General features: G+C 51.7%; 1 protein-coding gene across 7 annotated transcripts in view; it reads left to right on the top strand.

The window, feature by feature from the left end:
- The window catches only part of Megf11 (multiple EGF like domains 11), a 413,620-nt gene that overhangs the window by 153,501 nt on the left and 234,326 nt on the right, over nucleotides 1-25,793 (top strand). For 6 of the 7 annotated variants that reach the window (XM_045160746.1, XM_045160744.1, XM_045160745.1 and 3 more), the window contains exon 4: nucleotides 688-788. The exons of the other annotated variant lie outside the window; for it this stretch is intronic. In XM_045160746.1, coding sequence (XP_045016681.1) covers nucleotides 688-788 — 101 coding nt within the window. The remainder of the gene's footprint in view (nucleotides 1-687; nucleotides 789-25,793) is intronic. 7 annotated transcript variants of the gene reach the window in all.

The raw sequence follows: 25,793 nt of genomic DNA, 5'->3' as shown, positions 1-25,793 counted from the left end.
TCTCAAGGAGGACAGGCCAACACCCAGAGAACAGGGTGGTAGTGGGCGCTTTCAGTGGGCTAAAGACATGGCTTAGCTGTTAAGGCCTTTGCCTGTGGAGCCTTAGGACCCAGGTTTGATTCCCCAGTACCCACGTAAGGCCAGATGCACGGGGTGGCGCATCTGTCTGCAGTTCGTTTGTGGTGGCTAAAGGCCCTGGCGTGCCCATTCTCTCTCTCTCTCTCTCTCTCTCTCTCTGCCTCTTCCTCTCTCTCTCGCTCCCATAAATAAATAAATAAATAATATTTTTTAAAAGAATTTAAAAAAATTAGAAAAAAATATCTTTCAGGGCCCCACTCTTGTCCCAGTCCTCAGGGATTCCACCAGCCCAGAACTTTGTGGTTTTAAGGACACCAGGGGAAGCCCTGCACAATGTCACCCCGGCGGGTATCTTGGCAGCCCCTCCGTTTGGAAGAGTTGGGGAAGTCAGCAGGTTCAGCCAGCACTGTGTGGGTAATACATTCCGCACCACAGCAGCCCACATCCCACCATCGATTTTTCTTTATTGTGCTCCTTCATATTTGAAGCCACCATGCATTTTAAAGTAATTATTGAATGGCATCCTCGATAGAGCTTAACACAAATATCATTCTAAACGGGACAGATTGATTTTCAATCCTTTGAAGTGGCTCTCTCCCTCGTGCCTAGGATCAGCTATAAGACGGCATATCGGCGCGGCCTCAGGACCATGTACCGGAGGAGGTCCCAGTGCTGCCCCGGCTACTATGAGAATGGAGATTTCTGCATTCGTAAGTAGAGACCTCAGCAGGGACAGGAGGGGAGGGGAGGCGGGAGGGATACAGGAATGCCATCCAGGTTCCCTGTGCAGCAAGACTCAATCCATCCCAGGGTCCCAGAAGTCTCTGACTGTTGCCTGTGCTCAGAGAGGATTGTGGGTTTGGTACAAACATGTTAGCAGGGTCTGGTCTCAGTCTCTCACTGTCGGCAGGGGTGGATAGAAGCAGGAAGCTGTAGGCCCTGGTGGGGGAAGGGGAGAAGTGGATCCTTATGGACCGGGCCCTGGAAGCAGCTAGGAAAAGGAATGCCAAGTGTCTGGTGAGGGGCTAAGGCATCTAGACGCTTGAGCAAGCTTGCTGGAGGGAGATGATGGGTGAGGGCGGCACATTGAATGGCTGGAGGCAGGAAGGAGAAGGCAGGAGGAGGGCGTTGCTGCATGGCCAAACTGCCGTCCCTACGAGGGCAATGGCCAGAATGGGATGGACCGCGAGGAGTGGTTTCAGGAGATGTGGGAACTTTCCCTCCAAAACTAAGGACACAGGGGGAAAAAGCAGAGTAGCTCCCTCTGACATTGCAGCAGCTTTGGCAATGGGAGGGTTGCTGGTTGTGGCGGCGCACACCTTTAATCCCAGCACTTGGGAGGCAGAGGTAGGAGGATCGCCATGAGTTCGAGGCCACCCTGAGACTACGTTGTGAATTCCAGGTCAGCCTGAGCTAGAGTGAAACCCTACCTCAAATAGGGGGAGCTGGAGAGATGGTTTAGTGGTTAAGGCGTTTGCCTGCAAAGCCAAAGGGCCTTGGTTCGATTCTCCAGGACCCACGTAAGCCAGATGCACAAGGGGGCGCACGCATCTGGAGTTTGTTTGCGGTGGCTGGAGGCCCTGGTGCACCCATTCTCTCTCTCTGTCTCTCTCCTCCTTTGTCTCTCTCAAATAAATACATAAATATATAAATATAAATATATTAAAAAAGAAAAGAAAATGGGAGGCTTAGTGTTCACCAGAAAAGCAAGAAGAGTTGCTTGCAGCTCCCTGTGTGGGAGGCCGTGGGGCGCAGCAGGAGGAACCTGGGCTCATCATGCCTGAACAAGGTGATGTGCAGTGTCCCGGCCTACATAGTGACGGATTCATCACATCATTCTGGATTCGCCTTGGGGCTCTGACCCCAGCTTGTCAGCCATGTGGCTGTGGGCATACCTAACTTCACCTCTTCAGGAGGACAACCATGGGAGTAAGGAACAACTCACTTGCATCTGCCCAGTGGAATGGGGCTGTGGGGGACTTTCCAGTGGGTATTTGGAAATTCTCTCAATGCAAGGTATCCGGGAAGTCAGGAGGCCTGTGTAAAATGGTCACGAGGAGAGCCCACCTCAGAAGCGTGTATCCCGTCACTTGGAGAGCCATGCTCCTTGTTAGTATGCTCCTGGCCACAGGGTGGGTGTGTGGGAGGTAGGCATGAAATGACAGTCCCCCTCCTGTGATTACGTCTCCCTTTATGCTAGAGAAACTCGATTCTAATCACATTACAGAAAATGAGTGGAAAGTGCTCTCCCAAGTGGATTCGATAGTGACGGTTTTGGAGGAAAAATAAAGCAAGCTCGCAAACAAATTACCAAGGCCGTTTCCCAGGAACAGGGCTAGAGACTGAGCGAGGGGGAGGCCTGGGCTAGCCCCTCACCCGGGATGGCTCTGGGGACACGGCGTGGAAGTGAACACAGCACCAAGGGCTCTGCTGCTTGAACCACGTGGAAGGGAGGAAGCCCTGGCTCTGCCTGGGCTCGTCGGGCGTGGACAAGGGGACGCATGCGGTGTCCCAGCCCCGACAGTGATGGACTCGGGATATTATCTAGGAGCTGGTGTCAGCACGGGATGGGGAAGGGATGAGCACATGGTCTTCCCAACTCCCACGAGTTGACACTGGTACCGCTTTTGGAAAACGACGACTGGGCAGAAGTGACCCGTGTCTTGATTGCACGGGCTCTGTCTTGCTGACTGGGAGAGGCAGTTGGTAACTTCTTGTCCTATTTCTTGTATAACCACTGGGCACAATTTGCCTGACTGGTAGCCATAGGCTGGTCTTCCAGAAAACTAAGCTCAAAAAAAACAAAACAAGCCACCTTCAGGATGGAAGGCTTTGCTTAGGAGGGGCCAGTGGCATTTCAGCAGTGAGATAGGACATTGTGACAATGATGACACAGGGGTACAAAAGCTCGAATCTGAATGTCACTCTGCCACTGCCATCTCTTCCTTGTTTATTGTCACCAAGCTCTGGCCCCTGACATGCGCCACGAAGCATTCTGGCCGCTTCCCGTTCACTGACGTATCTCCTTCTCACAGCAGACCCATGATGTAGGTCTCCTTACTTCTTCCATTTTGCAGACGGGGAAGCTGAGTCACGGGAGGGTTAAGTGACCTGACTGAGGGCACGCAGCCTAGAAAGTGGCAGGACATGGGTTTGAACTCAGGCTCTCTGACTCCAGAGGCTGTGTCCCCAGGACTGTTGCAGAGTGAACCTTGCTTCATGGACCCATGTAACCCTTGGCACAGAATAAGGGCTTCATATAGGACACGGTTCCCCCTTCCACAGCATTGGCTCATATATATATTGCAATGACTTTGACTTAATTACTTAAGACAGTGCTTGAGTATTCTCCCTGGAACAATATGCACTGTTTATTTAAAACATGAATGCACACACACACATATGCACACACTTTCCATCCTGAAGGTGGATTTTTGAAATTTGCTTTTTTAAAAATTTATTTTATTTATTTAAGAGAGAGAGAGAGAGAGAGAGAGCCGTCTCTCCAGCCCTTGAGCTTTGCTCTTTGAGGGACCAGTTTATGGCCACCAGCCAGACAAGTTGTGCCCGGTAGTTATGTTAGAAATAGGACAAAGGGGCTGGCGAGATGGCTGAGTGGTTAAGGTGCCTGCCTACAAAGCCTAATGACCTGGGTTTGATTCCCCAGTACCCATGTGAAGCCAGATGCATAAAGTAGCACATGTGTCTGGAGTTCGTTTGCAGTGATGGGGGCTCCGGCGTGCCCATTCTCTCTCTCTTTCTTTTCCTATCACTCTCCGCTTGCAAATAAACAAATAACATCAATAAAAATTTTAAGAAGAGGGCTGAAGAGAGGGCATGGATGTTAAGCGTTTGCCTACTAAACCATCTCTGCAGTCCAGTAAAATATATTTAATTTTTTTTTTTAAAGAAGCCCCAGTGAGTCCATGAAAGCATGCGGACGAGGGGAATTACTTTTCTCTCCTCCACATCACTTTCTCTTCCCCAGAGAGCCGCCCTCATCCGGGAACCTCCTGGAGCATTGCACCAGAGCTGCACGTCCCTCCTGCCCCAGCTCATCTCTTGTCCCTTCCCACGGTTTGTAGATACAGCTGAGCCTTGCCTTGGTCGTCAGGTATCAAAGATTTCCTGACGATCACAGGGCACAAGTGTCTTTCTTCCTTCACTTGAAACAGATCTGGGCATCTTTGCCTCTGTGTGAAACTTCTTTTATGTCTCTGCAGAGCAGACTGTCGCTTAGGTGGAGGTTGAGGTTGGATGCATTTGGGGATACCAGCCTAGCCTTAGGCCGGGTGGGCTGGGTTACGCGGCAATAACAAACAACACCAGAGTCCTGGTGACTCAACACAACGCTTTGTTCCTTGTTCCTGTCATGTGTCTGCCGTGGGCTCTCGGAGACCTTTCCTTGGCCAGTATCACCCTAGGAGTTTGGCCCGTGGAGCGGCTGCTTTCTGAAATGTTGTGGGGTGCAGGGACGCAGAGAAGAGGGTTCTGGCTGGTCTTGAAGGCCAGAGCCAAGAACATTTAGGGAGCAGGATTAAAGCTAAGCATGCCTTTAATCCCAGCAGAGGTAGGAGGTTCCCCATGAATTCGAGGCCACCCTGACACTACATAGTGAATTCCAGGTCAGCCTGGGCGAGACCAGAAAAAAAAAAAATAGCTTATCAGGCTCTCATAGGATGCCTCCTGCCTCGAAAACTCACTGTTCATCCAAAGGAATTGTCTGCACCTGATGAAAAGGCCTGTTATGGGCCAACTTGATGGAGCCTTAGGAGGGTCACCTGGGGGGTTGGTATTTGCATCTCTGATAAGTTCACTGGTGCTCCTCTGAGAACCCTCGGGCCAGGTGATGCTGAGGGGCGGGCTCTGGGCTCCCACTTCCTGATACTCCCAGGTGTATCAGGGCTTCTTCCAATGCCCTAGGTGGGACAGCAGGATCCAAGAGGCTAGTATGTCTGCCAAGTCCCTCTCTCTCCCATTTCCTTTGGCCCCCATGGTTTGCCCCATGATGAGCTTGCTCCCCAAAACTTCTAAGAGGTAGCTTTAACCCTCCAGCCACTTCCTCAGATCCATTTTTCCCCGATCCCACAACTCTGCTCGTTAAACCCGTCTGCTGAGGTCTTAATTTCAGTGGCGACACGGTTCATTTCAAAGGGTTTATTGTTTCCTTTCCAGTAATGCAAGTTCTTTTCCTATAGGATCCTCTTTCATTATCAATTCCATGCCTTCTTTTATTGCTTTAATTATTTTAAACATATTTCTCTTACAGCTTTTTCTGGATACTTCTGCTTTGAGCTATTAGTTCTACTTGTGCAAGTCCTTGGTGTAACAGTTTGCTGAATCTCTAGGACGATGCATTGTCTCCTTATAGAAGTGTCTTTTTATTTTTTGGCTATCAACTCTTTTTGCATGTGCAGTATCTGTGCATGCATGTGGAGGTCAGAGGTCACTCACTGTTGGGTGTTTTGCTCTGTCACTCAGCACCTTGTTATTATTTTTTTTTATGAGAGAGAGAGCACGTGTGCGTGAGAAAGGGAGAGAGAACTGGTGCACTAGGGCCTCCAGGCACTGTTGTCGAACCCCAGTCTGGCTTATGTGGGAACTGAGGAGTGGAACAGGTCCTTAGGCTTTGCACGCAAGTGCCTTAATCGCTGAGCCACCTCTCTTATGTTTTGAGACAGGGTCTCTCAATGAACCCAGAGCTCACTGATTCAGCTGGACTAGTTAGCCAGTTTGCCTTGGGGTCCCACTGTTTCTACCTCACAAGTGCTGAAATTACTGGTGCATGCAGCCACGCCCAGCATTTATGTGGGTGCTGGGGATCCGCACTCACATCTTCTTGCTTTACCCGCTGGGCCACCTCCCTGGCCCGGGACCATGGATTCTTCGGGCCGCTTCTCCTCGTCTGTGCCTTGAGTTGTGCAAGGGCCACACCCGTCGCCCTTGCCTTCTCCTGTGGGCACGTTACTGGTTTTCACTGGTTCAGGGCCACCCTGTAGTCTCATGGCATGGCTGGAGATTCTGTACTGTGTGTGTGGTGGAGGCTTGGGAGGTTGTTTTGTCCTGTGTTTAACTGATGTGAAATTTATGCAACATGAAACGCACCATTTCGAAGGGCGCGATTCCGTGGCATTTAGCACTGTGTGGTGCAGAGAGCATTGCTGTGTAGTTCCAGGACAGAGAATCCATGAAGTTATTTCTCCCAGGTCCTCTCCTGACTCTGTCTCATGTGTTTTTTTTTCCCATCTTAGGTACTTTTATTTTTTTATTTTTATTTTTTTGGCTTTTCCCAGGTAGAGTTCTATCCCTAGGTCAGTGGGCATGCAGCATGTCCAAGCTCGCAAGGCCAAGCCCGCCTCGTGTGGGTGTGAGGTCCACAGTGCCCAGCACAGCATGGCACGGGGCTGAGAGGTGGAGTGCGGGCCAGGCCTTGACAGTCCCTGGGCCGACTTGGTGCTGACACCTGACCTTATGCCTTTTCTCATAAAATCCCTCTTTTCTTACACTTAGAAACCTGCCTGTTTCTCAGACCTCAGCTCTGTTTTTTTGTAGGTGTTCTCCACCTACACGGACAGGGTCTCACTCCAGCCCGGGCTGACCTGGAACTCACTCTGTAGCCCCAGGCTGGCCTTGAACTCATGGTGATCTTCCTACATCAGTCTCCCTGGTGCTAGGATTAAAGGTATGTGCCACCATGCCTGGTTTCAGCTCTGTTTTTGTTAAAAAAAAAACCAAAAAACACAACTATATTTTGGGGGTACTTTTGCTACCTAAAGGAGGTCCATTAGCCCTTTTTACCATGTTGCTGGGACTGCCCCTGGTTTCTTTTTTTTTTTTTTTAAGTTTATTTACAAGCAAAGAGAGAATGAATGAATGAATGATAGATAATGAGGGTGCCAGGGCCTTTAGCCACTGCAAATGAACTCTAGATGCATTTACCACTTTGTCCATCTGGCTTTATGTGGGCGCTAGGGAATTGAACCTGAGTCCTTTGGTGTGGAAGTCAAAGCACAACTTCATGTGCTGGCCCTGACCTTGTTTGAAGCAGGGTCTCTTACTTACTGCTGGGTAAGCCAAGCCAGCTGGCTTATGAGTTTCCAGGGATTCTCGTGTCCCTGTCTCCCATCTGGCCCTGTTTGCACTGGGATTACAGATGCTTTCTGTGGGGGCCAGCTTTAACGTGGGCTCAGGGCATCTAAACTCAGGTCGCCGGGTTTGTGCGGCAAGCACTTCTATCCACTGAGCCGCCTCCTGCAGCTCCCGGCTTGTTTCAGAGACAATGGTAGAGGAGGGCTTCATCCCCAGGGCCTCTGGCGCTTAATCCAGCACTTTCTGGGATGACTGTTGACTTCCAGCGGCAGTCATGACCACAGTAGCATGAGGCCATGGCCGCCTGGCTGGCTCGCATACAGCATTTTCACTTGCTCGGCCAGACTGGAGAAGCAAGCCGTGCGGTTATCTTTCTATAGGAACCGAGGCTCCCAGAGGCCTGTGAGCTGCCAGGTGATCAAGTAGTGCGGAATCAAATCCTTTATTTTTCCCTCCTTGATGGTTGTCCTCTGCACGGGGGTTGGGGGTGGGGGGTTTGTGCAGCCAGAAAAAAAAATGAGATTGACTATGAAGATGTTTGGATTGGAACTAGAAACTCCTAGGAGACAAGTTTGTGGCTGGGGTTCTAGACTGGAGACAAAGACGAAAGTGAGGAGGGTCAGCGTTCATCTCTCTCTGCTTCCTGACCATGGCTGCAATATGAGGAGCTGTCTCCTGCTCCTACCGCTGTGCCTTGCCCAATATGATGGACTGTCCCCACAAACTGTGAGTTAAAATAATCCCTTCTTTCCTTAAGTTGTTTTCATCAGCCATTGCGTTACAACAGTGAGTAAAGGAACTAACACAGGAGGGGACTAAAATCATATCTTTTTTTAAAAAGAATTTTGTTCATTCTGATTTATTTGATAGAGAGAATGAGTGCACCAGGGCCTCCAGCCACTGCAAATGAACCGGGGTCCTTAGGCTTCACAGGCAAGCACTTAACCGCTAAGCCATCTCTCCAGCCCGATGATCTTTTTTTTGAGGCAGGATCTCTCTCTCACTCTAGCCCAGGCTGACCTGAAATTCACTATGTAGTCTCAGGGAGGCCTCCAGCTCACAGTGTGATCCTCTTACCTCTGCCTCCCAAGTGCTGGGATTAAAGGCTTGTGCCCCCACACCTGGCAGTATGATCTTTAGCATTTTGCCAAGGTGGCTCCTGACAGGTGACAGGATTCAGGCAACAAGTGGGCATGGGCCTGGGGAGACAGGGCATGGGATGGTGTGTGAGCAGAGCTGTGGGACCTGAAACTTAACCTGGCTAGGTAGAAGCACTCTCTGCTGGCTCTGAGCTCCCCAGGGAGTGGTGTCTGCTGCTGTCACCTGGAGTTATGCTGATGCCATCCCCTTGGGCCACCAACACCTGGCGCTGAGCTGCGCTGCCTAGAGCCACATCATCTGTCCTTCTGTCTGCCCACTCATCTATCTTGCCTGTCATATTCTTTTTAAAAAAAAATTATTTGTGTATATGTGCACCAGGGCCTCTTGCCACTGCAAATGAAGGCCAGACACTTGTACCACTTTATGCGTGTCTAGCTTACATGGGAAGCTTGGGAACTGAGCTTGGACTGGCAGGCTTTGCAAGCAAGTGCCTTTAACCACTGAGTCATCATCCCAACCTCTTTTATTTTATTTTATTTTTTTATTTTTTTTTTTTTAGTATTAGGTACCTATGCCTTGTAGGCACTTCTGGGCTCTGGGGAGATGGGCTTGTGGGGGAGATGCCATTACAAAGTGAGAAGTGTGCCCTCTCAGTGGGCAGGCCGGGATGTCACCAGGCTGGTGGTGGGAAAGGCATGGCTTCCTGGCTGCCCTGTCAGGTCCCAACTGAGCCCTCAGAGTTACTGAATCCACAGTGATGGGTCTCAACCTGGGGACATAGAACACGGGAGCAGAAAGCTGACAGTTGAGCTCCCATTGAGGAGTCACATTAACAAAACTCTGAATTTCTTTTTGTTTGTTTTTTTCGAGGTAGGGTCTCACACTAGCCCAGGCTGACCTGGAACTCTATAGTTCCAGGCTGGTCTTGAACTCACAACAATCCTTCTACTTCTGCCTCCCAAGTCCTGGGACTAATGGCGCGTGCCACCACACCCCACAAAACTCTTTAAAATAAAAATTATTTGCCTGTGTCAGGGCAGGGCAGCAGGGTCTCCCGCTGCTGAAAATGCATACTAGATACATGCATCTGGCTTTAGGTGCGTGTTGTGGTCCGGTTTGCATTGCTGGCAGAAATCACCCAACCAAGAGCAGTTTCTGGGAAAAAGAGATTTATTTTGGCTTACAGGCTCGAGGGGAAGCTCCACGATGGCAGAGGAAATCGACGGCATGAGCAGAGGGTGGACATCACCCCCTGGCTAACATAAGGTGGACGACAGCAACAGGAGGGTGTGCCAAACACTGGCATGGGGAAACTAGCTATAAAGCCCATAAGCCAGCCCCCAACAATACACTCCCTCCAGGAGGCATTAATTCCCAAATAACCATCAGCTGGGAAACTAGCATTTAGAACACCTAAGTTTATGGGGGACACCTGAATCAAACCACCACAGTGGGTATTGTATAATTGAACCATGGCTGGCAGGCTTTGTAAGCAAGCACCTTTAACTGCTGGTCTGTCTCCCCAGCCCCATGCAAAATTCCTAAGTACAGATGCTTAACCCCGAGGCTGGTTGATTTTTTGATGATGAGAAACAGAGCTACAGAAGATTGGTTCCTGCCCCTTGCTCATGCTGTCAGGCCCTAATGTGTTAAGTGAGTGACTTCATGGTCTGGCCACCCACCATATCTACTGGTTGCTCCGGATACCACCTGTTTGGGAGCCACGTGACAGTTTGTGTCATGGACTTTTCTCCCACCCCGTCCCTCCTATGGTCCTGCAACCTCCGGAAGCTTTGGCCATCTTGTACCGCTGCCTCTGATGCTCTCTCTGTACGTCAGACTCGGGGGTGAGCTTCTGAGCAGCGGGAGCAAGTCTCCAGCATAGCTTGTCCCCAGGGCCAGGCACAGAGCTGGGTACCTGGTGACAAGGACCGTTGGTCGAGAACAAGAGAACGAGAACGAGAATGAATGAGAGAGAGGCGATTCCACAAGCCGAGGGCACTCTTAGGGGGAAACACGTAGAAGCGTGGGGATGGAAGGCAGGGGCATCCAGGATCACTTGGAGAAGGTAATTTTGACAAGAATCTGACAGAGAAAGACAAACCTGCTAGAAAGGCTGTGGTTAAGGCAGAGCTGTGTGGGCTGGGGACATGGCACGGTCAGAAAAGTGTTTGCCTCAAACACACGAGGACCCGAGGTGCCTTAGACCCATATAAAAAGCCAGGTGTGGTGATAGATGTGTGATTGTAATCCCAGCTCTGGAGAGGCAGTGACAGGGAGCTCTCTAATGCTCACCAGCTGGCCCCTTGGCAAGTTCCAGGCCATTGAGAGATCTTACCTTGAAAAATAAGACAGAGAGGAAAAGGGCGGGGGGATGGTGGACCGGAGGTGGGGCACTGCTCAGATAGTGTCCTCAGGTCAATGAAGGGTCTAAGCGGCGAGCCACATGGTGAGGTCACATGAGAGGGTCATCACTTTGGGGCAGCAAGATGGAAACCTGTGGGAGGAGTGAAATGCAAGGTGTGCGTGTTTGTGTGTACACGTACGTGTATGCACGCCCACACGCTGGGAGGAGCCGCAGACAGCTCCAGCATTGTGATGAAGGGGAGCCGGGAGACCTGGGAGCCAGCTAAACTTCCTTGTTAGGCTCTGCTTTTTCTCACACATGCCAGCAAAGTGGCATGCCAACACAGCCGTGGAAGATTTGTGGTCCCATTTTTTGTTTGTTTGTTTTTTTCAGGGTAGGGGCTCACTCTAACCCAGTCTGACCTGGAATTCACTACGCAGTCTAAGGGTGGCTTCAAACTCACGGTGATCCTCCTACCTCTGCCTCCCAAGTGCTAGGATTAAAGGTGTGTGTCACCACGACCAGCCCCTTCCTTTTTTTAAAAAAAAAATATTTATTCAAGAATGAGAGAATGGGCATGCCAATGCCAGGGCCTCTAGCCACTGCTGACAAACTCCAGGTGCATATGCCATCATGTGCATCTGGCTTATGTGGGTACCAGGGACTCAAACCTGGGTTCTTAGGCTTAAAGTTTAGATCTTAGGTCCTCAGTGGCTCAAACATCTCTTCGACCCTGTGGTCCCCTTCTTAATCCTCAGTGGCAGCTGTCATTAAGCCTTTTCTATCCAGATGTAGCCTCTGAGAGCACCGAAGCTAATGTGGGAAGCAGTTAGACTTGTCTAAAAGTCTTCTTCCTGGGTGTCTGGGCCGGTCACTGTCTGAGAAGTAGCTAATTTGTCCCAAACCAAGTTCAGAATCCTTTGGGGGAAACTTCCGGAGGCGCCTGCTTCCCATCTTCTGAATTTCCTGCACCTCTGACTCACCCTGAACACCTCTTAGTCCAGGTCCTGGCTCGACTCTTACCGCTGGCCTGACCATCTTCCTATGCGGCAAGCCCCAGTCCTCCTGCCGCTGAACCCAGTCCTGCCCCGTTGCCCTCCCCCCACCCCTTCTGTGTGGCCACCCTGCTCCTTCTGCCCACAGGAACTTTGGCACACCTGTTCTTCTGCCCAGGGGGCTCGTCCTGCAGAGACCTGTGGCACCACGTGACACTCGCGGCTCACTCACCTAATTGATCCCATCGGTCTCCTGCCGCGAAGGCCTTCCTCTTTGGGATAGCGGTCCCCCCAACACCGCTTGCGCCCCCTTGCTCGTTTCTGTTTTCTCAGCACTTATTATTGCCTGGCCAGGAAAAGAAAATTGTTTTCTGTGTCTCCAGTTTGAATCCAGGCTCCATAAGGATGGAGGTCTTTGCTTTAGTCACAGCTCGTGCCCCTACCCCTAGGACGGTGCCTGGTAGAGAGGGAGTTGATGTTCAATCCAATGAGTGAGTGAAAGAATGAGTGAACTGTAATTCCTGTGGGGAGGGACACCTTTTGAAACTATGTGCCGGGTTGGAGGTGCATGTCTAGAATCCTAGCACTCAGGAGGTGGAGGCAGAAGGACCAGCAACTCAGGGTCTCCCTTCGATGTTGTAGAGAGTTTGAGGCCATCCTGAAACCTTGCCTCAAAAAACAAAGCCATCAGCTGGAGAGATGGCTTAGTGGTTAAGGCGTTTGCCTGTGAAGCCTAAGGACCCAGGTTCGATTCCCCAGGACCCACGTAAGCCAGATGCACAAGGTGGCACGCGCATCTGGAGTTCGATTGCAGGGGCTGGAGGCAGCCACTTGAACTCCAGACGCGAGCGCCGTCTTTTGTGCACGCACGATGTTGCACACTTGCGTCGCCCTCTACATCTGGCTTTCGTGGGATCTGAGGAGTTGAACATGGGTCCTTAGGCTTCGCATGCAGTTGTCTTAACTGCTAAGCCATCTCTCCAGCCCATCTCTCTCAATTACACAGAACAAAACAAAAAACAAAACAAAAAAATAACGAAAGGGGAGGGAGGAGCTCCATATGTTTTTGTCCTTGTAGAATCAACAGAGGTTGGCAGAATGCCAGGCACATAGGTCTAGCTCCCAACCCTCTGAGTGGGCAGCCACTGCACTCATTCTAGCTCCGTCTGCTTCCCCTCTCCTGGGTTTTCTGACGAATCCCCAACAAGCCTTAGGGTTACCCACTGTAGTGTGGCTCAGGGTCCTCCCTTCTGACACTTGGTACCCGCTGTTTGCCGTAAGTTGGCCAAGGGGCCTCCATGACCCACCCACTTTCCCTCCTTCCCTGCCTCCTCAGGCTCGAGGCTCAGCAGGTGGGGGAAGGCAGTTCTCCGTGCTGACCGGCTTGCTGATCGCCTCCCCCCTACGCTCAGGAGAGTGGCCATTACCCGGCTTTGCAGTCGATGGACACATTAGTCCCCAAATCTCCTCTGATGCTTGCTCTTTGATTAAGGGATGCTGAGTGGCTTCCGGGAGGGTGATGATAACAGCTCAGAGCCTCCTCCTGCCTCCTGAACGGCCACTTTAGTGTCTTTGAAGACCTGAAGGGCCTGATCAGCAGCGTCTGGCGGGGGAGGGTTGTGGGGAGGAAGGCTGGACCCTGTCACTCTGGGCTGGCCTAGCATGCAGAGACTTGAGAGTCTGTGAGGGTCCCTTGTCCCCCCACCCCACACACACCTTGTCTGTGCCTGGTGGTAAGGATGAAAATACGCAATTTTAGGCTTGACGCTCTTGCCAGTAAGTGAGAAGAGCTGGGGTCCAGGATGCCTCCTGGGGTGCAGGGGCTTAATCCTGTCAGTGCTAGTTTACAGGTAGAGGACAGGAATGGCAAGCATTTACCAAAGAGAACCGGAGGATTGTTGAGGGGCTGGGAGATGGCTCAGTGGGTAAAAAGCATTGGCTGCCCAAGATATGAGGACCCGAGCTTGATTCCCAGCACCCTCGTGAAAATCCAGGCATGGCTATGTGTAGCTGTAACTCCTCTTCTGAGGGAGGCAGAGACAGGAGAATCACTGGGACTTACTGGTCAGTTTGGCCAAAAATAAATAAATAAATCAATAAATAAAAACGAAGGTGAGCTCCATGTTTAGCGAGAGGCCCTGTGTTAGGGAAACAAGGTGTAAGACCGGTAGAGGACACCTGACGTCCGCCTCCGGCCTCCACACCTGCGCTTGGGGCATGCGCATCTGCACACACATGGCATACATTACGTGTATATGCGTGCCACACACACTATACACCAAAAAAGGAGAGAATTTCAACAGCTAGCACCCTTCTCCCCAGTGCCAACCTTAGCCTAAATCCAGTCTCCTGGGGTTCCTTGGTCCCTGGCAATACGATATGTGTGGATTTCTGAGGAAGACAGGGCTGTCCTACTCCTGGGCTGGTGATGTGTGCCTGTGTGTGCACCTGGGGTTGTGGGTGTGCCTGGGTGGAGGGGTAACCGGAGGCAGGTTGTAGCAGACGATGTGAAGACCATGACACAGACCCTGGAACCAGCTGCTGTCTGTTTGCCTGTGAGACTTTGGGCAAGTCACTTAATTTTTCTGGGCCTCGGTTTATTCAGCTATAAAATGGAGCGGCAACGTTACCTTCTTCATGGCGGTGACGTGAAGCTTGAAGAGGAGGATTGCGTGGGCAAGAGCTGAGAACGGAGTGTGGAAAATGCTGTGTGACTGTCAGCCTTCGTTATGATATGTGTACATGGGTATAGGAATTTGCCGTGTACAGGTGTGGCCATTTGCGTGTTCTCTGGACATGACTGTGCTGTACATATTTATTGCATGCCTGCCCATGAGAAAGAAGAGTGCCTGTCTGCATGTATGTACGCATGCAGAAGAGTGTATCCACTCTCTCCCTAGGCTGTAATAAGAGTCACCTTCCCCATCACCCTTTCCCATCTTCCCTTATGCTTTCCAAGCCACTGATGGCACTTCTAAATTATCTCCAGGGGAGCCAGAATAGCTCTGTTGTGCCTACTGGTGTTGGGGGGAGAAAGGAGGAGCCAAAAGACCCCTTCCGTATCATCCTCTGTGATGGCAAGGCACCAAGGGCAAAAGCTAGCTTCCTCCCCTTGTTGGACCCAGAGGTGCTCCTCTGGCTATATTTTATAATATATTTATTTATTTGAGAGAGACCAAGAAGCAGAGAAAGAGAGAGAAAGGGGGAGAGAGAGAGTGGCTTCCAGCCACTGCATACGAACTCCAGACGCATGCACCACCTTGTGCATCTGGCTTATGTGGGTCATGGGAAATTGAACCAAGGTCCTTTGGCTTTCCAGGCAAGTGCCTAACTGCTAAGCCATTTCTCCAACCCTTTTTTTTTTTTGGTAATAGTTTTATAAGGGAGAGAGAGAGAATTGGCACGGCAGGGCCTCCAGCCACTATAATCAAATTCTAGACACATGCACCACCACCTGTGCACATGTGCGACCTTGTGCTCTGGCCTCACCTAGTGTGTCTGGCTTACATGGGACCTGGCGACTCGAACATGGATCCTTGGGCTTTGCAGGCAAGTGCCTTAACTGCTAAGCCATCTCTCCAGCCTCACTCTGGCTATCTTTACCCTGTGTCCTACTGGAAAGATAGTGGACTGCCCAGATGTGGCGGTAGTGTGTGGGCCCCACTTAAAGACAACCTTGATCCCCTTGGTGTGGCCAGGTGTAGGGACCCAGGCCTTGGCCTCTGTTTATCCACAAAGTCCCATCCACCAAACAGGCTGCAGGGGCCTGATAGTAGCCCAGCAGCCAGTGTGATTTACAGGGAGTTTGTTTGCTCAGCTAAGCTTTTGGCAAGGTAAGTGCAGAAGCAGCAGAAATCTCTTTGAGACAGCCGTGGGGGCTCAAACGCCCTTCAGTCCTCCATAAAGGTTTCTCAAAATTATATGGACTTGATTAGTATCTCTCTTACATAAAGCCATTTCAGTGCCTGCTCCGGGGCTGGAGTATAAAGTCACCGGATGGACCTTTTGTGGCTCTGCCCCACCAGTGCCTGGTAATTGAAGATTTCCCTTTAAAAGCGTGTCAGGTGGAAAGAACTCCTAATTTACTAAGTGGAGGGGCTTTTGTTACGGAGAAGGATGCTTTGTTCTGCCCGTCCCTTTTAATCTTGTTTCTGCACAATGGACTTAGAGAAAGCTCCAGGAGAGGATGGAGGAGGGATGAGTGAGCGCAGGCGGGCCTTGCCGAGGGAGCAGCCGGCCTCGGTCCCTTTGTCCATCTGCCTCTCTCCTCCTCATTTGCTGGCACCTCTCTTTCCAGTCTGGCCGTCTTCCTTTCTCTGGACTCGGGAACTCTGTGGCAGGTGCACGCCCTGGGGCAAACTCTATGGCTTCATTATGATTTTTTTTTTCCTAATCAGAAAACAGTTCCTCCTTTTTAAACCTCCCCTCATCCGTGCATAGAAGCCCAGAGGCTCGATCCAGGCGTTGGGACTGCATTCTCTGCTGGGTTCGAATCTCTCCAGCCCCATCTGGTGCTTGGCAGGACAGTTTTGGTTAAAGGGGCTTTTGTGGTCTTGGGCATTGGGCAGCATTTGTTGTCAGAGTTCTCCCCCCCATACTGGCTTCGGGCTCAGAGGAGGCGGAGGGGCAGAGCATTCTCCCAAGTCACCTCCTGGGACCGGAGGCCACCGCGGAACATCAGACATGCACCCTGCCCGGCTGGTGGGCGGAGCTCTCACCATCAGCTCTGCCGCTGACCCAGTACACAAATGAATGTGTGCCGGATTCCAGCTCTGGGGCCTTCACCTTTTCAAGTGTACTGTCAAAAGGCTGTTATGGAAAACTGAGTCACACAGAGATGGTGCCGTATATTCATGTCGACATGAACTCAGTGGAATAACTTCCAAAGCCTAAGTACTAAGCTCTGGTAGCTCAGTGGTGGGGTTGTTTGTTTAGTTTTTTTTCAAATTTTTTAAGATTTATGTTTTAGGGGCTGGAGAGATGGCTTAGCAGTTAAGTGCTTGCATGTGAAGCCTCAAGCCCGGTTTTTATTTATTTATTAGAGGCAGAGGGAGAGGGGAAGAATGGGTGCACCAGGGCCTCTAGCCACTGCAAACGAACTCCAGACACCACCATTTGCATCTGGGTTACGTGGGTCCTGGAGAATCAAACCTGGGTCCTTAGGCTTCACAGGCATGTGCCTTAATGGCTAAGTCATCTGTCCAGTCCACCTCAGGGGTTTTTATAGGCAGGATGGCATCACCTTGAATTCTTTACACTTATTGGTGGATTACAAGTTTCTAAGGGGTCATGGATATGGGACGTAAGCAGGAAATTCCTTAGTAATAAAACAGTGATAAGAAAGTACAAATGTACAACAAAGCTGCGTGTTTGGGGTGTTTGTGCCTATGGCTGCACTGACAGAGAGTGTGGAAGCATGGTGCAGCTGCATAGAGGGAGGTGGATCAGGGTCATGCTCTCCCCCTGGCAAAGGCTGGTCCCAAAGGAACTTGTGTTTTACAGTATCATCTGGGCCTGGTTTTTTTTTAATTTTTTTGTTTATTTTTATTATTTATTTAAGAGCAACAGACAGAGAGAGAAAGAGGCAGATAGAGAGAGAGAGAGAGAGAGAATGGGCGCGCCAGGGCTCCCAGCCACTGCAAACGAACTCCAGACGTGTGCACCCCCTTGTGCATCTGGCTAACGTGGGTCCTGGGGAACCAAGCCTCGAACCGGGGTCCTAAGGCTTCACAGGCAAGCGCTTAACCACTAAGCCATCTCTCCAGCCCTGGGCCTGATTTCTTCAACTTTTTTTCTACCACAAGGCCTGTTGATCCTCACGTTCTGTGGCATGCAGGCTCGAAGTACGTTGACTGTGGGACAAAGGGTCTTCTCATGTTGGACTCATTGGGCAGAGTTAACGTAAGATCCAAGTCCGCTGGACAGTGGAGGATGGAACGAGAGCACGCAGTGCACACCACATCGAAGCAGGGGCCTGAGAGAGGCACCGTGATCCACAGAGATCAGGAGACACGGCAGTGATGGCTCCTCGGAATAGCCACGGGGTTGGCCTCAGGTGGCAAGTGTGAGTGTGTAGTCACAGGATTGTCCCGTGGACACAGGATCATACGCTTCCCCAAGGCGGCTCACAGCTTCCCAGATGTTGTCTGAGAACATCTGCCGCAGGCCCTGGTATCCTTTCAAAACCCTGCCAGCAGTGAGCGGATGGGGCTCTGCAGCCCCGCTAAGGCCGGGAAGCCTGCCTGCACGTGGTGTGGGAGCAGCAGGGCCCAACGGCTGCTCTGCAGGACACTTGTCACGAGAAGTGCAAAAGCAGGGAAGGGAGGGCGCTGGGGAGACGGCTCAGTGGTTAAGGTGCTTGCCTGCGAAGCCTGAGGACCCAGGTTAGACCCTCCCAGAGCCCACGTGTGGTGGTTTGATGCAGGTGTCCCCCATAAACGCAGGTGGTCTGAATGCTAGGTTCCCAGCTGATGGCAATTTGGGAATTAAGGCCTCCTGGAGGGAGTGTATTGCTGGGGACGGGCTTATGGGTGTTGTAGTCAGTGTCCCCTTGACAGTGTTTGGCACAGTGTCCTGTCGTCCATCTGATGTTGGCCAGGGGTTGATGTCCACGCTCTGCTCATGCCATGGGCTTCCCCTGCCATCGTGGAGCTTCCCCTCAAGTCTGTAAGCCAAAATAACACCCCCCCCCCAACGCCACAAGCTTCTCTTGGTCGAGTGTTCTCTGCCAGCAATGCGAACCTGACTGCAACAACTCGTAAGCCAGATGCACAAAGTGTCGCACGCTGGATTGACCCTTGATGGCATGATCACTGCTGCATCCCGACCACGTCACACTCACTTCCCGTCCCTGATGGGCTGACGTCTGGTCAGGGAGCCCTGCTGTGCAGCCTCTCTGTGCCTCAGCTGCTTCATGTGTGTGAGGGGATGGTGACAGTGCCATCCTGTCAGGGCTGTGAGTAAATTTAGGTGCAGTGCTCCAACAGTGGCCGGCGACATTATGAATGTATATTCTGCACCCTGTGACTCAGTGTGGCAGGATCACGATGTGTCCCGTCTACCCAGGGGGCAGCAGGAAGGATGGTTCTGATGTGGAAATGAACTCGGAGTGTGTGGGGCTGTTGGCTCCCTGCTTGACTTCCTAAAGGAGCTGTTGGGAGCCTTCAGGAAGGACAGCAGAGAACCGTCACCCGGCTCGTTGTGTGTCTCAGAAAGGCAGGCAGCCCTGTGCTGCGAGCTGTGAAGCCCTGTCCTGGCTCCGCTCACCCGGAACGTGTGCAGATGGCCACTGTTCTGCCCAGACAGTAAACACGGCCTTTATCAGGGTCTTGGACTTCAACCTGGAGGTGTCCATGACAGAAAGGTGGAGATCCCAGGGCCTCAATGCCTAGGCCAAGAAATACCTTCCGGGAGCTGGAGGGATTGCTTAGTGGTTAAGGCATTTGCCTGCAAAGCCAAAGGACCCAGGTTCCATTCCCTAAGACACACGTTAGCCAGATACACACGGGGGCACATGCAAATGGAGTTCATTTGCAGTGTCTGGAGGCCCTGGTGCGCCCATTCTCATTCATTCTCTCTCTCTGTCTGTCAAATAAATAAATAAAATATATATATTTTTTAAAAAGTATTTTCTAGCTGGTCTCCTGGTAAGGGGTCTATGAAGTCTGAGAGTGTGGCTAGCCTTAGCAATATTAATGTTTGTTTTTGTTCAAATTTATTTATTTTTTTGGTTTTTCGAGGTTGGGTCTCACTCTAGCCCAGGCTGGCCTGGAATTCACTATGTAGTCTCAGGGTGGCCTCGAACTCACGGTGATCCTCCTACCTCTGCCTCCCGAGTGCTGGGATTAAAGGCGTGCGCCACCATGCCCGGCTTTCAAGTTTGTTTTTAATGTTTAAATTGTTCACGCATATATGGTATGTATATGTGTGAATTTGTATGTATGTGGATGCATGTGTAGGTGAATATGCATGCATGTATGTGTGCCTATGTATAGAGACCAGAAGACACCCTCAGGTGTCTTTCAGGTACATTTCATCCTCTTTTCTTTTTCTTTCTTTTTTTTTTGTGTGTGTGTACATGTGCATGTGTGGGGGCACAGTTTGACATTGGCAGCGGGCGGGGGGGGGGGGCTCTTCAGTTACTCTCTACCTTATTCTTTGAGGCAGGGTCTTCAGCCAAGCGTAGAGAGCTCACTGATGGCGCTAGACTATTTAGCCAGCTTGCCTCAGGGCCCCGCCTGTCTCTGCCCTCCCAGTGCTAGGGTTACAGAAATGCACCACTGTGCCTGGTCTTTTGTGCAGGCGCTGGAGATCTGAATTCACAGTCTCTTGCTCGTGGAGCAAACATTTTGCCCATGGAGCCGTGTCCCCCTCTTTTCGAGGCGGCGTCTCTCATTGGCTGAGAGCTCACCGGGTAGGTTAGGCTGGCTGACCTAAAGCTCCAGGGAGCCACCTGCCCCTGCTGCCCCCGCTCTGGATCCTGACGCTTGCACTCAGGTCCTCAGGCTAACATGGCGAGCACTTTACGCACTGAGTCATCTCCCCAGCCCCCACATACACCTTTATGAGCACGGGTCTTCCATTGGCTTGGGGGCATACCAGTTGGGTTCCACTGGCTGGCCTACAAGCTCCGAGGGTCTATCTATCTCAGCCTCCCCACCAACGTCCCTGGCACTTTTACATGGTTCTGGGGCTTGAACTCAGGTCTTCATGCTTGCAAGGCAAGCTGTCTACCGACTCGGCTGTCTCCCCAGCCTCTCGCTTAATAACTCTTCCAATTCAAATGATGGCAAGATATGTGCAAGATTTTTTTTTCCCCCCAACTCCATCTGGGATGAACAAAGCCTGCCCCAGGGTGGCAGGTAACCTCTCAAGGTCACTTTTAGTCCAGAATCTGTCTGGGCAGCGTGAGGACCAGCCCTGCCCCACAGGGATGACCACAAGCTGACTTCTGGCAGCTCCGTCTTGGCCTTCGTGATGGCAGAGGGGCCCCTTGAGAAGAAGCCCGAGTTGGTGTGCCATCCGCCAGCGCCCTGGGGTGCGTGTGTGTGGCGGGGCGGGGGACCTTTAAAACACAGCCTCTGATATGTGGGCGAACCTCGCAGGGCGAACGCCTCGGCTGGAAGTCTTAATTACCTGTTCAGAACGAGAGAGAGCGAGCTCTAAGATGTGTGGAGCTGCTTGTGTAAAGTGGTTTATTTCTCGGAGCGGGGTGCGGAGCAAGGGGGACCATATGGCCCAGCGGTGGGACAGCTGTCTCCGGAGTAGGAGCCATCCAGCAGCTCCCACCATCTGGGTGAATTATGAGACGTGCGCTTCTCCTGCATATGTTGCAGCAACGTACCATGCAGTGGTCAGGCTGTGCTCTGTGCCCACTCCATGACCATCCCCCTCCCCAGATGCCACGCCCACCTCCTGGGCGCAGCTTGTCTCCGAAGTCACCCTCCCTGGGGACCCCACAGCCTCTGCCCAGCAAGGAAACCTTCCAGCCCCTCCAGGAAATGTACATGTCAGGCCTTTAACCCAGCCTCCTCTAGTCCCTTTGGCAGGCTGGGGAATCTACTTGAAGAGTGCTTAGTGGTTTGGGGTTGTTATATTTTCTCTGCTCTATGATCCGTGTTAGGTTAAAAGGGCCAGAGCCGCTCTTCCTTCCCATGGAAGATAACTCAACCCAGACAGGCTCCCTCCGGGAGAATTAAAGGTGATAAGGGACTTCTGCTTGGCTGCAACTGTTAATATCTTTCCCCCAAAGTGGCCCCTCTTTGTCTCCACCTCCCCAGCTGGCTGGAATGATGAATTCCCCCCCACCCCCTGTGTTCTCATTCCAGAGGATAACTCTTTTTCCTTGGGCTGTTGATGGCCTTTAAGCCCAGCACTCGGGAGACTCCAGCAGGAAGATGGCCCGCGCCTGAGCACTGGCCATCCAAGGAGACAAGTCAGGCGATGGAGCCTGGCCCTTGGCAGTGAACGTCATTTCTCTTATATCAGTGCTTGGGACTTGGGGGGAGGGTGTGGGGTGGCTTAACTACGAGAGTGCTTGGCTGGCATTCGCGAAGCCGTGAGTTCTCCCTGGCACCACATAAACTGGACATGGTGGTCCTGGTACTCCCAGTGATCAGGAGTTTGAGGCAAAAGATCAGAAGTTCAAAGTCATCCTCAGCTACAGAGTGAGTTTGAGGCCAACCTGGGCTCCAAAATTTGTTGTTCTTTGTTTTTGCATTTGTGTGTGTGTGATGTGCATGTTTGCTCATATGTGTGCAGACACGTGTGTGCAGTTGTTTGCCTGTGTGTGTGTGTGTGTGTGTGCACGTGGAGGCCAGAGAGCAACCTCAAATGATATCCTCAGGGATGCCGGCCACCTCTTTCTTAGGGGACAAGGCCTCACATTGGCCAGGAGCTCACCAATGAAGATCTCTAGGAATTCTCACGTCTCTTTCTCCCTAGTGCTGGGATTGCCAATGTGCAACACTCGGCCTTTTTACATATATCCTTTTTACATATATATATGAGCTCGAACTCAGCTCCTGCTTGTAAGGCAAGCCCTTTACTCACTCACTGAGCTGTCTCCGCAGCCCTGCCCACAACTTTTAAATAGTAAACATCAAGCATTCTAACACAACCCAGTACTAAAATACACTAATTTCCTGGGCATGGTGATTTATGCCTTTAATCTTAGTGCTCAGGAAGCCTAGGCAGATTTGCCCATGAGTTTAAACCTGGGCTACAGAGTGAGACCTCCCTCAAAGACAAAACAAAGCAAAATACAAAGAGGTGCTGGAAAGAGGGCTTAGTGGTTAAGGTGCTTGCCTGCAAAGCCAAAGGACCCAGGTTCGAGACCCCAGAACCCACGTTAGCCAGCTGGGCAAGGTGGTACATGTGTATGAAGTTCGTTTGCAGTAACTGGAGGCTCTGAAGCACCCATTCTTTCCATCTGCCTCTTTCTCACCCTCAAATAAAAATAAGAAAAACTTCTAAAAATAATTTTTAAAAGACAGGCCCAGAAAGATGGCTTAGCAGTTAAGGCTCTTGCCTGTGAAGCCTAAGGACCCAGGTTCGATTCCCCAGGACCCATGTAAGCCAGATGCACAAGGTGGCACAAGCATCTGGAGTTCATTTGCAGTGGCTGGAGGCCCTGGTGCACCCATTCTCTCTCCCTCCCTTCCCCCCCATATATATGTATGTATGTGTGTATGTATGTATGCATGCATGCATGTAGAGAGAGAGAGAATATGTGCACCAGGGCCTCCAGCCTCTGCAAATGAACTCCAGATGCATGGGCCACTTTGTGCATCTGGCTTTACATGGGTCCTGGGGAATTAAACCTGGGACATTAGGCTTTGCAGGCAGGCATCTTAATCACAGAGCCATCTCTCCTGTCCCTATATAATATATTTTTATTTTATTCCCCCGTGTTATCTCCTCATCTCTGTTCCATCTCCCATTAATACCCTTCTTCTGTATTAATTCCCATCTTCCTTTCATGGCTTTTGTTATTTTCCAAGGTAGGGTCTCACTCTAGCTCAGGCTGACTTGGAATTCACAATGTAGTCTCAGGGTGGCCTTGAACTCATGGTGATCCTCCTACCTCTGCCTCCCAAGTTCTGGGATTAATGGCAAATGCCACCATGCCTGGCTTCATGATTTTTTTTTTAAATCCATTGAGTTAAATTAGGACTGCTTGCATGTTCATGGGTGGAAGGTCATTTACTATGTAGTGGGCGATTTACCAGTGTCTATACCACGGGTGATCCTGACTCCCCTCTCCCAGGAACCGTTAGCTGCCATTAGCTACTCTGTGATATGTGGGGTCTCATGGATCCCTCCCCATTTGATGGTAAGCTATTGACAGGCTCAATCCTTACTGAACCCTTTTCATCCGTTCAGCAAATGTGCTCAGATGCTCTGGACAGCATGCTCACTTACTTTTAATTCGGACAACACATATTGAGTGCTTACTTAGAGCTGGGCACAGATATTAGAGGTGAACAGAACAGATGGAGTGTCTGCTCCAATGAAGCTAATGGCCCTTTGAGAGGACTTTACACTTGTCTCCTAATAGATCAAGAAGGGTATTATTTTTAAAAAAAAATACTTTTAAATATTTTATTCTTTAGAGAGAGGGAGGGAGGGAGGGAGGAGAGAAAGGGCATGCCGGGGCCTCTAGCCACCACAGACAGACTCCAGACACATGGGCCACCTTGTTCGTTGGCTTTAGATGGGTGCTGGAGAATTGAAACTAGGTCCTTTGCAGGCAAGTGCCTCAATGGCTAAGCCATCTATCTCTCCAGCCCAAGAAGAATGAATATCCTTGATGGGTGTCATGAATGGAAAGAACATGGGGTTCTAAGAGCCAATCTGGGGGATCCTGTTCAGATGAGATGGTGGGGGTGTCGGCTTGGGGCCTCAAGAGTTCACAAGTGAGGCCTGGAGAAGGGGTGTGGGCTGCTGGCAGCGGAAATGCGTGGGAGCAGGCCCGGAGGTGAACAGGGGTTCTGTGCCCTGAGAAACCGTACAACGGGGGCAGCCAGAGGGCTGGAAGGAGGTGTCAGAGTGGAAGTGGTGGGTGGGCTAGGTCACGAGGGGCTCCCACCAGAATGGAACCCATGTGGTTGATTATTTTCTTTTCTCAGCTGAACTGGCACCAGTGTGGCCATGCCCCCTGAGGGTGTGGAGGAGCCACGTCAAGCGTGAGGGCTGTGAGGTGATGTCCGCTAACCCCCGTGTACTCCCTTGGGGCTCACCTCTTCCCTGTGTGGGTATAGGACTCACTTTGTGGGCCACACCTGCTGACCTCTGCTGTCCTCTTTGGATATCACTGTCCAGGGCCGACTCCATGGTATACTCTGCTACTTCCTGTGCCCAACACAGGGCCCAGCCTCAGCAGGCTGTGACCCACCTGCGAAGTTGATGTGTGGCCTTGGGTCACTCCCCTTCCTACCCCGACTGTGGGCTGCAAGCAGGAAGGGGCGCCCAGAAGAGACCAGGCACTCAAGTTACCCTTCTGTCCTTCCCCCCCTCCCCCCCACCAGGGCTTGGGGAAACCTTTCCCTGCAAGGCATATTGTCAGCCACTTGTTCTGATACATGTGGGGAAATGGGGAGACCACCGCGAGCCAGCTAGTTGCCAGACTCGTGACTGGTGCAAACAAAATCTGAACACAGGTGTCCTGGCTCCTAAGCCTACATTCCCGATCACACCTTATGATTTCCACAAAGCACTCGGGGTCCTACGTGTGCCCGTGGCGAGGCAAGTGTCACCTGATCTCAGGGCGGGCCCCGGGAAGCCAGGTCCATCCAGAGTCACTCAGGCACGTCCGTCTTCTCTGGCCTCTCCCCGGGAGAGATGTGGAATGGGGCCCTGGGGACTGGGCTTCCCCTAGAACATGAGCAGCCCACGCAGCCTGACCGCTGGCATCCAGGACTCAGCCTCCATGACAACCCCGACGCTGTCACCCTGGGCCTTGGAATTGTTTCTTCAGTGAAATATTTTAAGTGCCTGTGCTTGCGTCCTCTGGGGCAGAAGAAGCAACATCATTTATGTGTTTAAAGAATTGAATTTAGTTGTCACCTTTCCTCTGCGCTTTTGTCCCCTGGGAGGAAATTAGGGTCCTGCCTTCTGGGGCTTCCCTGGTTTGCGGCAGCCGAGTTCTCAGGCATCCGGGATCAGTTGCTGCAACTCTGGGCACATGCTGCCCGCAGGTGGCATGCCAGGCCAGGCTCCTGTCCTCACCCCATCACAGCACTCTGTCCTGGCCTTGCAGAGTGTCGCTGTATTCAGGAGCCAGCAAGCACCTGCCTGTCCGCTGTGCAGCGTCGAGCGCCGGCGGGGCCCATGGGTGGGAAGGAACGGTAGGCAGGTCTCTCTGTCCCTAGGCAGCTGAAGGTTCCGCCGTCCAGATGGGTCGCTCTCATCTGGCATCAGCAGCGAAGTGATGAATAATACAGGCTGCTGTGGTGACATCCCTCGGGGCACTCCGTGGTCCCCTGTTGTCGCTGGACAGTGTGTGGATGGACGCTGGATCCTCTCTCTGAGGTTCCTGCCCAATGGGGGATGGCAGCTGTCTGAAGGGGGCCTTGTTGCAGTCTTGTGGTTCCTGGCCGCCCCGGGGGCCGCTGCGCATCGGCTTCCTGGAGGCGTCCAGGCAACTGCGGGGCAGGGTCCTGAGTGGCCTTGAGTGCGACGGG

The sequence above is a fragment of the Jaculus jaculus genome, chromosome 10 (assembly GCF_020740685.1).
Source record: "Jaculus jaculus isolate mJacJac1 chromosome 10, mJacJac1.mat.Y.cur, whole genome shotgun sequence".
In the NCBI taxonomy this organism is placed as follows: domain Eukaryota; kingdom Metazoa; phylum Chordata; class Mammalia; order Rodentia; family Dipodidae; genus Jaculus; species Jaculus jaculus.
This window is presented reverse-complemented; position numbering and strand designations above follow the sequence as displayed.